The sequence below is a fragment of the Convolutriloba macropyga genome, chromosome 7 (genome assembly GCF_964194025.1).
Source record: "Convolutriloba macropyga chromosome 7, txConMacr16.3, whole genome shotgun sequence".
NCBI lineage: Eukaryota > Metazoa > Xenacoelomorpha > Acoela > Convolutidae > Convolutriloba > Convolutriloba macropyga.
The window spans coordinates 53,225,771-53,243,929 of NC_134474.1; the positions used below are offsets into that span (position 1 = coordinate 53,225,771).

Consider the following 18,159-nt stretch of genomic DNA (forward strand, 5'->3'; position numbering starts at 1 on the left):
CTATTATGATTAAACTGATACATTTTATAACTAATTTCAGACGCTAGTAGATAATTCGTCACGAGTTCGTGCCCATAAAACCTATATCAATCAGCTGAGAAGAAAGATGATGTCTTACAAAAGATGATGTCAAAAGTTGCGGTTTGTAAGGTCACTATACAATTGAATTTTCGAGAAGAATCTGGATAAATACAGATGATGGCAAGATTGTCTAATTTTTGATATGTTTCGGATGAATATTTGATGAAATTTTCTTATTTTGCTTACTATTTGGATATTTTGTGAAACTTCTAATAAATTAGATAGAGTTTGGTTGTTTTTTTGACAAGATTTCGCTATTTGTGGTAAATATTGATATTTTTGGCAAGATTTGTCAGATTTTGTTTGGCAAGTACTGGCAGTTTCTGCTAGAACTGGGTTCTTTTTTGGCAGGAACTTTGAATTTTTGCTAACATAATAATTGTGCATTTTTTGCTAAAAATGGTGTATTTGTGGACGAGAAACGGCTATTTTCGGGCTAGAATTGGTTCTTTTTGGCAAGAGTTGGGTATTTTTTGGCAATATTTCGATATTTTTGGCAATAATTGGATGTTTCATGTCAAGATATGGGTGTTTTTTGGCAAAGATTGGGCACTTTTGACAATAATGGTGTGTTTTCTTTCAATGAGCCCATGCAATACCTGGATATCCGTTACTGTGGCAATCATACGACTTAGTTGAACTAAACTTTGTTTCAAAGAGGTCAGCGACCCACCTACAAGGATGAGATCACCTAACTGTCCATAATTTTGAAGATAAAAGGACGTAATTGTTAAACTATTATGATTAAACTGATACATTTTATAACTAATTTCAGACGCTAGTAGATAAAACCTATATCAATCAGCTGAGAAGAAAGATTTGTCTTACAAAAGATGATGTCAAAAGTTGATGTTTGTAAGGTCACTATATAATTGAATTTTCGAGAAGAATCTGGATAAATACAGATGATGGCAAGATTGTCTAATTTTTGATATGTTTCGGATGAATATTTCATGAAAATTTCTTATTTTGCTTACTATTTCGATATTTTGTGAAATTTCTAATAAATTAGATAGAGTTTGGTTGTTGTTTGACAAGATTTCGCTATTTGTGGTAAATATTGATATTTTTGGCAAGATTTGTCAGATTTTGTTTGGCAAGTACTGGCAATTTCTGCTAGAACTGGGTTCCTTTTTGGCAGGAACTTTGAATTTTTGCTAACATAATAATTGTGCATTTTTTGCTAAAAATGGTGTATTTGTGGACGAGAAACGGCTATTTTCGGGCTTGAATTGGTTCTTTTTGGCAAGAGTTGGGTATTTTTTGGCAATATTTCGATATTTTTCGCAATAATTGGATGTTTCGTGTCAAGATTTGGGTGTTTTTTGGCAATGATTGGGCACTTTTGACAATAATGGTGTGTTTTCTTTCAATGAGCCCATGCAATACCTGGATATCCGTTATTGTGGCAATCATACGACTTAGTTGAACTAAACTTTGTTTCAAAGAGGTCAGCGACCCACCTACAAGGATAAGATCACCTAATTGTCCATAATTTTTAAGATAAAAGGACGTAATTGTTAAACTATTATGATTAAACTGATACATTTTATAACTAATTTCAGACGCTAGTAGATAATTCGTCACGAGTTCGTGCCCATAAAACCTATATCAATCAGCTGAGAAGAAAGATGATGTCTTACAAAAGATGATGTCAAAAGTTGCGGTTTGTAAGGTCACTATACAATTGAATTTTCGAGAAGAATCTGGATAAATAGAGATGATGGCAAGATTGTTTAATTTTTGATATGTTTCGGATGAATATTTCATGAAATTTTCTTATTTTGCTTACTATTTGGATATTTTTTGAAACTTCTAATAAATTAGCTAGAGTTTGGTTGTTTTTTGACAAGATTTCGCTACTTTGTGGTAAAAATTGATATTTTTGGCAGGATTTGTCAGATTTTGTTTGGCAAGTACTGGCAGTTTCTGTTAGAACTGGGTTCTTTTTTGCCAGGAACTTTGAATTTTTGCTAAAATAATAATTGTGCATTTTTTGCTAAAAATGGTGTATTTGTGGACGAGAAACGGCTATTTTCGGGCTAGAATTGGTTCTTTTTGGCAAGAGTTGGGTATTTTTTGGCAATATTTCGATATTTCTGGCAATAATTGGATGTTTCATGTCAAGATTTGGGCGTTTTTTGGCAATGATCGGGCACTTTTGACAATAATGGTGTGTTTTCTTTCAATGAGCCCATGCAATACCTGGATATCCGTTATTGTGGCAATCATACGACTTAGTTGAACTAAACTTTGTTTCAAAGAGGTCAGCGACCCACCTACAAGGATGAGATCACCTAATTGTCCATAATTTTTAAGATAAAAGGACGTAATTGTTAAACTATTATGATTAAACTGATACATTTTATAACTAATTTCAGACGCTAGTAGATAATTCGTCACGAGTTCGTGCTCATAAAACCTATATCAATCAGCTGAGCAGAAAGATGATGTCTTACAAAAGATGATGTCAAAAGTTGAGGTTTGTAAGGTCACTATATAATTGAATTTTCGAGAAGAATCTGGATAAAAACAAATGATGGCAAGATTGTCTAATTTTGATATGTTTCGGATGAATATTTCATGAAATTTTCTTATTTTGCTTACTATTTGGATATTTTTTGAAACTTCTAATAAATTAGATAGAGTTTGGTTGTTTTTTGACAAGATTTCGCTACTTTGTGGTAAATATTGATATTTTTGGCAGGGTTTGTCAGATTTTGTTTGGCAAGTACTGGCAGTTTCTGCTAGAACTGGGTTCTTTTTTGGCAGGAACTTTGACTTTTTGCTAAAATAATAATTGTGCATTTTTTGCTAAAAATGGTGTATTTGTGGACGAGAAACGGCTATTTTCGGGCTAGAATTGGTTCTTTTTTGGCAAGAGTTGGGTATTTTTTGGCAATATTTCGATGTTTTTGGAAATAATAGGATGTTTCGTGTCAAGATTTGGCTGTTTTTTGGCAATGATTGGGCACTTTTGACAATAATGGAGTGTTTTCTTTCAATGAGCCCAGGCAATACCTGGATATCCGTTATTGTGGCAATCATACGACTTAGTTGAACTAAACTTTGTTTCAAAGAAGTCACCGACCCACCTACAAGGACGAGATCACCTAATTGTCCATAATTTTTAAGATAAAAGGACGTAATTGTTAAACTATTATGATTAAACTGATACATTTTACAACTAATTTCAGACGCTGGTAGATAATTCGTCACGAGTTCGTGCTCATAAAACCTATATCAATCAGCTGAGAAGAAAGATGATGTCTTACAAAAGATGATGTCAAAAGTTGAGGTTTGTAAGGTCACTATATAATTGAATTTTCGAGAAGAATCTGGATAAATACAGATGATGGCAAGATTGTCTAATTTTTGATATGTTTCGGATGAATATTTCATGAAATTTTCTTATTTTGCTTACTATTTGGATATTTTTTGAAACTTCTAATAAATTAGATAGAGTTTGGTTGTTTTTGAACAAGATTTCGCTACTTTGTGGTAAAAATTGATATTTTTGGCAGGATTTGTCAGATTTTGTTTGGCAAGTACTGGCAGTTTCTGCTAGAACTGGGTTCTTTTTTGGCAGGAACTTTGAATTTTTGCTAAAATAATTATTGTGAATTTTTTGCTAAAAATGGTGTATTTGTGGACGAGAAACGGTTATTTTCGGGCTAGAATTGGTTTTTTTTGGCAAGAGTTGGGTATTTTTTGGCAATATTTCGATGTTTTTGGCAATAATAGGATAATTCGTGTCAAGATTTGGCTGTTTTTTTGGCAATGATTGGGCACTTTTGACAATAATGGAGTGTTTTCTTTCCAGAATTGGAATTTGTTATTGAGGGATTATCTCGCTAATCCATTTCGTGTGAACAGCTCGGACATCATGCTGTAAGGTACGTCTTTGGAAATTGACATTTGTAAAGTGTAATATGGGAAGGCGTCAATCCCTAACTAATTTGTTATTGAGGAATTATCTTACTAGTCCCCTTCGTTTGAACAGCGTGGGTATCATGCTGTGAGGTACGTCTTTGGAAATTGACATTAGTAACGTGTAATATGGAAAAGGGTAAATGACTTAAATAGTTTGTTTCTAAGGTTTTATCTTGCTAATGCCCTTCGTACGAACAGCGTGGGTATCATGCTGTGAGGTACGTCTTTGGAAATTAACACTATTAAAATGTAATAAGGGAAAAGGTAAAGGACCTAAATAGTTTGTTATTAAGAGATTATCTTGCTAATCCTCTTTGTGTGAACAGCTTGAGTTTCATGCTGAGTCGAAATTAGTAGTTTGTAAAAACAATTAAAGGCTTATTTTTTAGAAACAAAATTGTGTTAAGCAACGAGAAACAATTGTTCAAAGTGAATCTCAAATAAATCGTAATTTACTCTTCAACCTTTATAGATTTTTTATCCAACAGAGTTTTTTGAAACGTGTAAGGTTCTAAAATTACGAAAATGTGGGAATAATGGGAGTAAATTAGATTAATTTAGGAAAAATTTGAGTGAACTTCTTTCAATTTTGGGTAATTTTTCCGAATATGTTGGTAAAACTCGGTGCTTTCGGCTCAAACTGGACAATTTTTGGATGCGATTTGGCTATATTTTGGTAAGAATTGGGTAATTTTGGCAAGAATTGGGTAGTTTTTGTCACGCATTGGTTATTTTTTTTTGGCAAAAATTGGTTTTTTTTGCCAAGAATTGGGTATTTTATGTCAGGAATTGGTTATTTGTCGTTTTTTGGCAAGAATTTTTTTTTCAAGAATTGGATTTTTTATGCCAAGAATTGGTTATCTTTTAGCAATAATTGGATACTTTTTGGCAAGAATTGGGTATTTTGTTAGCAAAAATTGGCTATTTTTCGGCAGTAATTGGGTAAATTTTGGCAATAATCGGTTATTTTTTGGCAAGAAATGATAATTTTCAGCAAGAATTGGGTATTTTTTTTAGCAAGTATTGGGCATTTTTTCACAATTGGGTTTTCACAAATTATTATTATTCAAGAATTTTTTTGACAAGAATTGGGTATTTCTGGCCAGAATTGGGTATTTTTTTGGGTTTTTTTCACAAACTATTATTATTCAAGAATTTTTTTGACAAGAATTGGGTATTTCTGGCCAGAATTAGGTATTTTTTAAGCAAGAAGTTGGTATTTTTTGGCAATAATTGGGTCATTTTGGCAACAAATGGGTATTTTTGCTAATAATTGGGTATTTTTGTCAAAAATTGGGTACTTTTTAGTACGAATTGGGTATTTTTTGCAAAGAATTGGCTATTTTTTGGAAAGAAATGGGTATTTTTTGCAAAGAATTAGGTATTTCTTCGCAACAATGGGGTATTTGTAGCAAGAATAAGGTATTTTTTTAGCAAAAATTGGGTATTTTTGGCAATAATTGAATAATTTTCGGCAATAATTGGCTATTCTTTCGCAAGAATTGGGTATTTTCAGCAAGAATTGGGCATTTTTTTTAGCAAGAATTGGGTATTTTTGCCAAGAATTGGGTTTTTTTCAAGAATTGGGTATTTCTCAAAATATGGGTACTTTTTTGCAAGAATTGAGTATTTTTTGCCAAGAATTGCGAATTATTTTGGCAGGAACGGGGTATTTGTTAGAAAGAATTAAGTATTTTGCCAGGAATTGGCTATATTTGGCAAGAATCGGGTATTTTACTATCAAAGCGGGATATTTTCATTAATGGATTATCTTGAAATGGGTAAGAAATGGGTATTTTTTAGACAAAATTGAGTATTTTTTGGCATGAATTGGTTGTTTTTTTCAAGAATTAGGTATTTCTTCGCAGGAATTGGGTATTTGTAGCAAGAATTGGGTATTTTGTCATCGAAAATTTGGAATTTTTGGCAATAATTGTGCAATTTTTGGCAATAATTGGGTAATTTTTGGCAATAATTGGTTATTTATTGGCAAGAATTGGGTATTTTACTATCAAAGCGGGATATTTTCATTAAGGGATTATCTTGAAATGGGTAAGAAATGGGTATTTTTTAGACAAAATTGAGTATTTTTTGGCATGAATTGGTTGTTTTTTTCAAGAATTAGGTATTTCTTTGCAGGAATTGGGTATTTGTAGCAAGAATTGGGTATTTTTTCATCGACAATTTGGCATTTTTGGCAATAATTGTGCAATTTTTGGCAATAATTGGGTAATTTTTGGCAATAATTGGTTATTTATTGGCAAGAATTGGGTATTTTTTAGCAAGAATTGGGTATTTTTTATAGCAAGTGCGCACTTTTTGCCAAGAATTGGGTTTTTTTCACAAATTAAATTTATTCAAGAAAATTTTTTGACAAGGATTGGGTATTTCAAAAAAAGTGGGTATTTTTTGGCAATAATTGGGTAATTTTGGCAACAACTGGGTATTTTCGGTAATCATTGGGTATTTTTGTCAAAAACTGGGTACTTTCTAGCAAGAACTGGGCATTTTTTGCCAAGTATTGTGTATTTTTTTGGCAAGAATTGGGTAGTTGTTAGAAAGAATTAAGTATTTTTTTGCCAAGAATTGGCTGTATTTGGCAAGAATCGGGTATATTCTATCTACGCGGGATATTTTATTAAGGGATCATCTTGCTAACTCCCTTCATGTGAACAGCTTGGGTATCATGCTGTGAGGTACATCTCTGGAATTTGACAATAGTAAAGTGTAATAACGGAACCGGTAAATGACCTTATTAAATTGTTGTTAAGGCACTATCCTGCTAATCCCCTTCGTGTGAACAGCACGGGTATTATGCTGTGAGGTAAATTTTTGAATACCACGTAAGTCGTACATAAGTGTAAATACCAACAATTTGGTAGTTGTAGCAAGAATTGGGTATTTTTTGCAATTTTTGGCAATAATTGGGTAATTTTTGGCAATAATTGGTTAATTTTTGGCAAGAATTGGGTATTTTTAGCAAGAAATGGGTATTTTTTTAGCAAGTGGGCACTTTTTGCCAAGAATTGGGTTTTTTTTCAGGAATTATTTTCAATCAAGAAAATTTTTTGACAAGAATTGGGTTTTTCTGGCCAGAATTGGGTATTTTTTAAGCAAAAAGTGAGTATTTTTTGGCATTAATTGGGTAATTTTGGCAATAACTGGGTATTTTTGGTAATAATTGGGTATTTTTGTCAAAAACTGGGTACTTTTTAGCAAGAATTGGGTATTTCTTGCCAAGAATTGTGTATTTTTTGGCAAGACTTGGGTATTTGCTAGAAAGAATTAAGTATTTTTGCCAAGAATTGGCTGTATTTGGCACGAATCGGGTATTTTTTATCTGCGCGGGATATTTTCATTAAGGTATTATCTTGCTAATCCCCTTAGTGTGAACAGCTTGGGTATCATGCTGTGAGGTACATCTCTGGAATTTGACATTAGTAAAGTGTATTAACGGAACGGGTAAATGACCTTATTAGTTTGTTGTTAAGGCACTATCCTGCTAATCCCCTTCGTGTGAACAGCACGGGTATTATGCTGTGAATTAAATTTTTGAAAACCACGTAAGTCGTACATAAGTGTAAATAAAGTCATCCTATCTAATTTAATATTGGGTATTTTGTGGCATGAATTGGGTGTTTTTTTTTCAAGAATTAGGTATTTCTTCGCAACAGTTTGGTAGTTGTAGCAAGAATTGGGTATTTTTTGCAATTTTTGGCAATAATTGGGTAATTTTTGGCAATAATTGGTTATTTTTTGGCAAGAATTGGGTATTTTTTAGCAAGAATTGGGTATTTTTTTTAGCAAGTGGGCACTTTTTGCCAAAAATTGGGTTTTTTTCAGGAATTATTTTTAATCAAGAAAATTTTTTGACAAGAATTGGGTATTTCTGGCCAGAATTGGGTATTTTTTTAAGCAAAAAGTGGGTATTTTTGGCAGTAATTGGGTAATTTTGTCAAAAACTGGGTACTTTTTAGCAAGAATTGGGTATTTCTTGCCAAGAATTGTGTATTTTTTGGCAAGAATTGGGTATTTGTTAGAAAGAATTAAGTATTTGTTTGCCAAGAATTGGCTGTATTTGGCAAGAATCGGGTATATTCTATCTACGCGGGATATTTTTTTAAGGGATTATCTTGCTAACTCCCTTCATGTGAACAGCTTGGGTATCAAGCTGTGAGGTACATCTCTGGAATTTGACATTAGTAAAGTGTAATAACGGAACGGGTAAATGACCTTATTAGTTTGTTGTTAAGGCACTATCCTGCTAATCCCCTTCGTGTGAACAGCACGGGTATTATGCTGTGAGGTAAATTTTTGAAAACCACGTAAGTCGTACATAAGTGTAAATAAAGTCATCCTATCTAGTTTAATATTAAAACATTAACTAACTAATCGCATTCGTGTGAACAGCTTGGGTATCTTGCCGTGAGGTACATCTCTGGAATTTTACATTAGTAAAGTGTAATATGGGAATGGTTGATTGACCTTACTATTTTGCTATTGAGGGATTATCTTGCTAATCCCCTTCGTGTGAACAGCTTGAGTATCATGATTTGAGGTACATCCTTGGAATTTGAGGGAAAATGGGCTATACCTAATGTTAATACATAGGTACATCCTTTTACCCCCTTTTGTAACTTCAGGCTGCGAAAGTACTTTGACAGCATGAACGTTTTGCTCAAGATTATTATTGCTCATTATTTCTTCTTTTCTTCTGTTGATGTTGTAACTAACATCGAGTCGTTCGCATACTGGACAAGTTCACCTGCTTTTTCAAGGTGTTGTACCATGTCATTTATGTACAAATTAAAAAATTAAAGGTCCAAGTACCGTTCCTTGGGGAATCCTTCTACAATTTCGCCGGACACAGTGTTATTTGCAAGTTCTCTTTATCCTCTCAGTGAAAGGAGACTATCAGTGAATAATATTTTTTTTTATTAAATCCAATTATTTGTGAACAAAAATTTATTGTCAATAGAAAAAGCTTTGACGAATCCGAGAAGACAGCTGAACCAAAAATTGTTTTAGACAGTGTGATATCTTAAGTGCGGTTGTGCGCGCTAATGCATTAGTTCAGTTGTTGTGCTCTTTTTCCTTAAACCGAGTTTGCTTCGACTCAGTAGCTCATATTTGTTCAAGAACTCATCAATACTGAGCAGTTTTCAGCATTTCTGAAAAGGTCCATCTTAAAAAGCAATAGTTTATTATGAAGCAGAGAAGTTTGCTAACAACTGATGCGGCGTCCTTCAAAGCCCATGGAGGAGTAAGCGACGGCAGTTGAGGTATCCGTTTGCCTAGTTCATTAATTCTACGGATATTCTTGCTCAGTAATGTCGCGATTTCTTTCGGAGATGTTTTCTGTGATGTGAAGGACTCACATCAGAATCGATAATTTACTAGGCTGGTAAATTTTTTTGGCTCGTTTACAAAATCTTCCTAGACGTTTTGAGTGTTTTTGTCTTGATTTTGGGTGAGTTACGGATTTCATTCACTAAATTCCAACGTTCTATGGAGTTGTTGATGAAAGAGAGTAGAGACTTAAACACCTCTTTAAAATCCCTCTTCGAAAACTGTCATACGCTGCTTCAAGTTTTTGAAGATATTGTAATCGTTTTCTTTCAGAAGAATATTGCATTTGTTTTCTAGTTCTTTAGTTTTACCAAATTTCTTCATCTTGTTAAATGTGATTTATCTTTATGAACTTTCTCTCGGTTAGTGTAACTGGGACTCGAAAAAATTTCGAAAAACTTCAAGCATTTGATTAGGTTCAATGATGAAACATTTTGTTAGCTTAGATTTTTCTTCTATTACAGCGGCGGGAAATTCAGGGCATTAAGAAAGACAAAGAATCTTAACCCTGGCCGAGCTAAGCCACAATGATGACTCATCAGAACAGAATAAAAAAATTTACCCGAATTATATACCTCGTTCGCGGTATTGTAATAACAAGAACAATACTACATTGGATAGTTTTGATTAGCATGTCGGAAATGCACACCTTTCTAGAAAGGTTGATATCTATTGACATTATTAAAGTTTGCACGAGGAGTTTTATAAGTAGACCTAGGTTGTGGGTTATTAGTAGCAGCAGCAACAGAAGATTGAGTTGTTAGGGCTACAAATTCTTTACAGGATAAAAGGAGCCGCGATAAGAGCCAGTTTTTCAGCAACCCATGTTTGTGATTAGAGGGTACATTGTCAAAATAAAAGTAATTATAGCCATTATTGTCACCAGAATTTATAGCAAAATTTATAGCAACATCGACATTTAATGGCAAAATTTTTAACTGATTACCGTTTTCGAACGTTTCATGGGGTAGTGCAAGGAATTTATCGATCCATTCATAGGTTGTATCTTATATAACACAAAGGATTCGGGATTATTTTTTTTACATATGTCAATCAGCTGCAACTTTTCTCCAAAATTGGCTTCGGCGTTTTCACTATTATAATACATTATTGCTGAGGTCTTGTAATAAAATTATAGGGTTTTTTCGTATTCTTGAACAACTTCCAATTTTTCTATCATAGTCTAAACCCTGTATCCATGAAAACAATATCAATGTTGATTGAGGCGTCATGTTCTAATTACTATGCTGCTCCCGTGTGCAAAAATTTTTCTGTTTCAATTCAGTTTTTAGGAAATCTCACTCGTTCTGCATCGTCAGTTTGGGTTGATGCGTCAGCCTTCTGATCATTGTTTTGCTGCACGTCACCTACCAGATCGTTGTTAAGCACTTGGTCTGCAAAGTTGGTAACAATATTTTGAAACATAGCCGGCAGATTGCCAGAAAATAGCCGCCCTTGACGCACATTGGGATTGAAATAGAAAAAAACATAGCCGGCAATTTGCCGGAAAATAGCCGCGATAGACGCTTGTGGCCTATCATGAATTGAAACAACTAAAGAAATAAGATTGACAGACCGATCATCAGCTTCTTAATAGACAACTAGACTTTTTGGGTAAAAATCGGACTGTCATTATTATGAGACACATTTGCTCTACAAGGAAAGAGCCCTAATGGAGTTTTTTCAAAATTAATATTTAATATTAAAACTCACTACTCTATTACTCAGGAATTAGGGCACATAAGTGTGGCACTCCTTAGATGCACACTATTGACCTTCAATTAGTAAATGTTCACGAAATTTAAAGTTCCATAAGTGAGTTCAGAAATCAATTTTTGAGTGCGATAAGTCACGCAATTGACCCAAAAGCAGAAATCACGTCACCAATACAAATTTTAACTGCAAAGCAATAGAAGTCACTGAAGTCATTGAAAAAGTCAATTCTAAGAAGTCAGGGTAAGACGAAACAAAAATGCTAGACGAAGTAAAAGAAAAAAAATTAAGAGCGCTATATTAGCCGCCTAGAATTGATGACGCGGCTATTAAAAAGAAGACCAATGGACCGATTTTTTTTTGTTTTTCAGTGTTTTCTGTTTTTTGAAAGTGTTCTAATTTGGAATGCAGTTTCAGTTAGACTCCAGAACTACACTTAATTCAGCTTCCAAACTCAAAACTAATAAGCTTAATACCAATTTCAGCTAGCAAGATAACCTTTGATAACCTAATTCTCACTGACTTAATGACCGGTCTTTATAGGTTTATCCCGTTCATTTGATTTCGCTCTTTTGACTTTGACAGAATTCACCACATTGCGTAATTCAATGCCTGAAAAAGTTTAAAATCCATTCAGTTGAAACAGTGAGTGAAGTAAGTCAGAAATCAAACGTGAAAATCGTGACTTATGTAAAACGAAAAACGTGATCAAAAGGTAAAGCAAAATAAAAACGGAGAGCGCCTTAATAATATTAAACATAACCGATTAACGTCGCGCGAATTGCTCTCAAACGACTGGCGAGCGGTTGGCCTCGTTAGTAGCTGGGGCTTAGTGATGCTAGCAATAGGGAGTGTGAGCGGAGTTGGAGCTACAGCAATGGAGGCATGGTTGTGGGAAAACTGGATGAGAGGGGGTCCAATCGCAAGGGTTGACAGTGGTGTGGGGGGTCAAATTTTTAAGACTAGGAACCGCCCTTCACACTTTGAAATCTGCCTCCTCAAAACAGCTTCGGTGAATCGAATAATTAGATTAGCAAGGCGTAAGGCTCTGAGAGAGCTCTGCTCGGCCATTAACGCCATCCGAGCAACAACCTGTTCAACCCATTTTCGAGGACGAAAAGTCAACGAAAAGTTCGTCAAGTGAAAAAGCGCATTGAAAAAGACCACAGGACTAATATAATTGCTACAAACTTCGTTTGAGAGCAATTAATAAAATTATTTTTCTTGTAGTTTCGGTGAAATTTCAACGTAAATTTTGTACATTTCTTGCTTATTTAGCATCCTGAAAGTGAGTTCCTCGCGAATCGCAATGGTTCAGGTTTTGTTCACAAGATCTGAGTGTAATGATGGAGAGAATTGTCGGATTACAATTGTTTCTTCTTGGGAACTCTAAAAAAAATTGCATAAGTTCAAATTATTTGATAAGATGTCAAGGTTTGTTTACGATGAATTTGATTGTTTTCCCGTTAGATGCCGTCAGAGAAAGAAGCGACTGTTCCGAACGAAAGTTTATCTGTCTGTGCATGTAGGTAAACCGAATTATATATTTAAAAAACAAACATACTTGGGAATCAACATTTTTCAAAGGGACTCAAACGTTTCATCCAAGCGATCTTACACTCTGCACGTTTATATTGAGATCAATACTTGATTAACAGAATCTCTAGCTTTTGGAAAGCTAGACATCATGGAGACAATTTTTGGGACAAAGACATCTACCGAGGCCAACAAATTCCTAGACAGCAGAAAAGTTGAATAATTACTTTTTGCAAAAAATGCCGGAACCAAAAGATAAAGCTGTCCATATGGCTTTGACCTGACAGAGACCGGGCACTCACAAAACAAATGGCGAAAACAGCTTCTAAATTAGGCCAAAAGCTGGAACATGGATCATCTGGGCCTAGTTGTGTTGATACTAACAGAGTTGGTTGTTGTTTGGCGTCAAGAAGCAGGACAGTTGCAACTCTATCGCGGTGTGTCCTTTCAGTCCCTCCTCGGTGTGCAACTCAGTCTGCTCAGGACTAGCGGCACAGTTGGCAAAAAACACGAATACATCTCCAATCAGCTGCAGAATCTTCCCAATCAACAGAGATCCACTTTTCACGTCTTCCTCACAAGAGGTGGCATCCCCTGGTGGTAGCTTCTCATCCTGTTTGAGCTCTGGAGTTGGTTGTTGACTTATCGAGCAGCAGGCTGCCAAAGCTAATTTGAGATAGCGGTACGCACGTCCGTATTTTCCAGTGTCGAAGCACTGTAAACCGAAAGTGGAGAGGATGACAGCCAATTTGTACTGGAGACTGCACTTGATGCTCTTCTTCCAGGATGTGGTGGAATTTACTGAGATCAAAGAAGTCTCAGTTTCATCTGATGGCGTATCACTTGTCCTGCAGCACGTCAAACCCAAAATAATTACTTCATTGAGACTTCACAAACATATCTCCATTAAGAATCTGATTGCGTTATTGGGAAATTTGTGAGAAAAGATTATATTTTAGTCACTACCGTTCTTTTTAGAAATGGATCAAATAAATAATCAGTGAAGTTGCAAAATTTTCAACATTCAACTATTTGTTCGTAAATTTCGAGTCACAACTTCTGCTGAAAACATCTGCATTAACTTTTTACTAAGAAACTGAATGCTGTGTTGCAGTGAAGAGAACAGTTGCATATTATTTTTTTGGCAAAACCGGCAACCGCAGCTACCCAGCAACCTGTACAGCAGCCTCAGACGACTCTCAATGTTTTGAGAAAAGCATTATTAAAACTGTAGTTACTTGTGTTCAAACTTGTAACTCTCCAAGAACTGGAAACACTTGAGCGTATACTCCAGAGCAGACCGACACCTCTCTTCAATGGTCAAGTCTAGGTGGGAATACTCATGTGCTTTCCTATGCTCCTTCAGCAAATTTCTATCTGATTTGAGGAGAGATTTACGATCTATTGAGACACCTTTGTACACATCGGAACCATCACTGGTACCAGTAGGAGAATTGGATCCCTTCGAACGCGTTGACGTCGAGGAATCTTCTCGATCCTCTCGCTTGGAGGTGGTACTGCTGGGACTAGATCTGCTGGATGGTACGCTACTGTCATCCGTCATCTCAGTATTGAAACTCTCCTCGCATTCGGATCCCAGATCGTCCACACTTTCGCTGTCATCGCTTCCTGCATCATATCAAAATCCTATTTAAGGGCAAATTGAGATGACCCAATATGCGAGGTCCATCTGATATTAATGGCACGTATCAGCTCTCAAACAACGTACGGTGGTGCTCTTAAGTAGTCTGCTTAAGCGTGTATGCAGGGAGGATCTGAGGATCTAGCTGTAAAAGTCATTTTATTGAGTCAGTCACGTACGATCAAAATCTAATCACGCAAATGTCCTAAAGTTTGTTAGAGTGAGTGAGACCTCTTTAATTGAGTAAATCAAAAACAAAACCGCTTAAATTGAGTAAATTGGTTAGTTAATTACTTAACATAAATAAGATTTTGGTAGCAAGAGTACTACTTTCCGATTACATGACATTTTACCCAATTTTAGCATACCCAATATGCAATAACATAGCCGGCAGATTGCCGGAATAGCTGCGAAAGAAATAGACTTGTGTATTGTATAATATAGACAGAAACAGATACAGATATCAGTATGACCTTAAACTAATTCAAATTAACTTAAAGTTAAAAACGTAAAAGTCATTTTATTGAGTCGGTCACGTACGATCAAAATCTAATCACGCAAATGTCCCAAAGTTTATTAAAGTGAGTGAGACCTCTTTAATTGAGCAAATCAAATATAAAACCGCTTAAATTGAGTAAATTGGTTAGTTAATTACTTAACATAAGATTTTGGTAGCAAGAGTACTACTTTCTGATTACATGACATTTTACCCAACTTTGGCATACGCAATATGTAATAACATGGCCGGCAGATTGCCGGAATAGCTGCAAAAAATAGATTTGCGTATTGTATAATATAGACAGAAACAGATACAGATATGCGTTGAAAAAGTTATCAATGTCGCTCCGAAAACTATTCAGCAACGCATTAAAAAAAGTTTTTAAAATTCATTCTGCGGAATCCTTTTCACTAGGGACCTTTGTTACACGTATGAGTTCCTATGACCTTAAAGAATTTCTTTAAATTAACTTAAAGTTTCAGTGTTTGTTTTTTGTGCAACATTTTTGGCTCAAAAACTGCGTCCTTGCCGGTAGCTTCACCACACTAAGCACTTGCAGGGCTAGTAAACGCGGCTAAGGGCTTCTAAGGAAACTTAATGCCCGCTGGGCGCTAACTGTTCACCCCGTTTTTAAGGACGCGAAGTCAAATGGGTCAGACGAAAAATCGGTCAAGCGAAAAATCGTATCAAAAAGACCAAAAGGACTAATATAACTTCTACAAACTTCGTTTGAGAGCAATTAAACAGGTAAAAAAACATCCGAAAAGAAGCTGAGAAAACATATAGCATCTGCAAAAAGGTTGCTGATCCAAAAAACTAGGTCTTGACAAACACAGATAGTTTGCAAAACGATAACAATTGGCAGATAATCCAACTAAATCGGTTCGCAAAGTATCTTGATTCATCTCCTTCAGATCAGTAGTAGCCCACGCAGTAGTTGACAGAAATTCTGACAAACAATTATAAATTGCAAAGAACAAACAATCTGAAAAAAAATTGTGAAAATTTATTTCAGTGAAAAATGCCTTGCCTGGCCTTCAAGTCACAATTCGGCAAAAATGAATTAAATCTTTTGCTGGATCAGTCACCCACCAACCACCCGGCAGAGAAATATTCAAAAAAACCGGAAAATTGAAAAAAAAAGTGATAAGTGCCATATTTAGCCAACTGCCAAGGTTAGGTAGAATAGCTTCTAATTAAAAATTGATCATGAAAAACTACAGCGAGAAGCATAAATTAACAAACAGACAAAAAGGGAAAAAATTGCTTAAAAATGCCCAATTTTATTGAACAAAACAACTCAAAACTAATAACATTCAAAACAAAAGACAACCCAAACTGCTACAAAAACTCATTTCAACCACAAATCTCCCCATGTAATGTGAATTTGTCCAGCTATATTAATGCAACGAATTTGGTGAAGTGATTTATCTCGCTGAATTATTTAAATACTTAGTAATATAGTATTGTTACATAAATTATTCTTTTCGCCAATATTCCCACGGCCAGAGCGGCTTGAGTTTTCAATTCTAAGGGTCGACAGCTAAATTAGTCTTCTGGTTGAAAAGAAAAGATTTCAATCTACAACTGAATTTTCTGGCGGCTGATCTTTAGCTTAACAATTTTTGGTTGTTCTCCAGATTATTACGTTTTAGAGACCCGGGGCCCGTATTTACATTTGAGTAATCACTGAACAAATATATCAAGACTAACTCCAGATAACTAAAACCTCTGGCGCGTGTTGTCCGTGCCGGAAAAATAAAGTGAGCATAGAGAACTGTACGATGTAAAAAGGTTTTGATAATAAATATACTTGAGAATGTTTACAGGATATTAAAGTAAATATACAATTTCTCATCTTAATAAGGCACAAAAATTAAATCTATATTTGGCCTTGAGATTATAAAAGATTTAGCACTATATAAAAGGATTAGTAGGAAAGGGGAAAAGATATATCCATTAGTATATGACACTTACTTTAGGACGTTATACTACCCACGTTTAAAAAAAATATAGACATAAATTTCAAAAGGGGCGCACAGTTTTAATAAGGGCCACCCTTAAATTTCTGTCGCGTTTTCCTCTTCTTCAGTGTAATCCGTATAGAGATTTTGACAGGATCGCATGGGAAGAATCTGAGCAAGTTGATTTAGATCGATTGAGCGATCGAAATGGTTTTGATGGTTGAAATATGTCAGCTACTAAATGCCCTGATACGTGTTTAGGTGTCGAGTTTTTATTTCTTGGATGAGTTGATTATTCAATTTTCTCGACCCTGACTTCGGCTTTAGGAGTTGCATTTTGAGGGAAAATGAGCTGCTATTTTGTCTGAATCGGCCTGTTATCAAATTATGAAAAGTACTGATCATTTCTGCTCATAATTCTTAAAACAATTCAAAATTACCGTCCATTTTTGACGTAAAAAAAGAGCTTCTCAATTTCACGTAACGATGAGATTAGTACTGAAGAGGGTCAGCAAGTTTAACATCGATTCGAGTGCCTGGATTTGTCTGGCAACTCGTGAGACCCAGTCGGATTTATGTTTTTGCTGATCAATTGGATTCCACATTGGAGAGTTGTTACAGACATTCCTCCTTCTCTTCGCATCCTTCAAACTGTATTCTCTCCGAGTAAACGGCTTTGCGCTCATAACTAGCCAAATGCCGTAACCGAGATTTCTGGCAGTTTCAGGCGTTTGAAGCAAACCTTTTTCTGTTTGGCATACTGATAGTGCGACAACTGGGGTGGGGAAATAGAGTGTTAATAAGCAAGGCGATTTTGCTAGGTGAGACTCGATAGTTTTGTGACATTTACAATAAGTTGAAGATCATAGACAATAATCAAGTTGTTGAGTCAGCTTAGTCATTTCCGTGGAATCCTGCGAAAATGCCAAGTATGGACCTTCGGTGATCCATTGAAAGTTTTATTCAGGATCCTGTTGGGGCATTGGGATGAAGTGCGCACTGTAGACATGGAATGCCGTTTCAAGAGATGCAAGGTGAATGGCTAACGTTAAAAGTAGTCTTTGTTTGACGGGGGCGATTTCGTAAACAAGTTTGGCATCAAGGAATGACATGTGAGCCTTCATGGGTATTGCCGATGACAAACGATCAGTTGAATGTTTCTGGCTATCATGAGCGGATACAACACCGCTAATAATGATTCTTGAGGTACTAAAGACATTGGTAGTCGTTTATGCAACAAGATGGTTATGGAATTTAACAAGTTTATACTATAGACATATAAAGCTGAACGGTAACTTTTGATATCGGCGTATCAAATTGATAACAATAAAGCTACAGTGTCAAAGTTAAAGTTTAAATGTTCAATTGAAAATATCAATAGTGTACAATCTCGTAGAAGACGGACAATTTGCGATTTTGTACTACTTACCAGTTTTTATTTT

At 35.2% G+C, this 18,159-nt stretch overlaps 1 protein-coding gene across 1 annotated transcript in view; it reads right to left on the minus strand.

The window, feature by feature from the left end:
- Nucleotides 1–18,159, minus strand: part of LOC142343155 (erythroid differentiation-related factor 1-like) — a 75,088-nt gene that overhangs the window by 25,331 nt on the left and 31,598 nt on the right. Inside the window, exons 9-10 of the mRNA XM_075394851.1 lie at nt 13,851–14,241; nt 12,997–13,460 (exon numbers count right to left, since the gene is read on the minus strand). Of these exons, the coding sequence (XP_075250966.1) occupies nt 12,997–13,460; nt 13,851–14,241 (855 nt within the window). The remainder of the gene's footprint in view (nt 1–12,996; nt 13,461–13,850; nt 14,242–18,159) is intronic.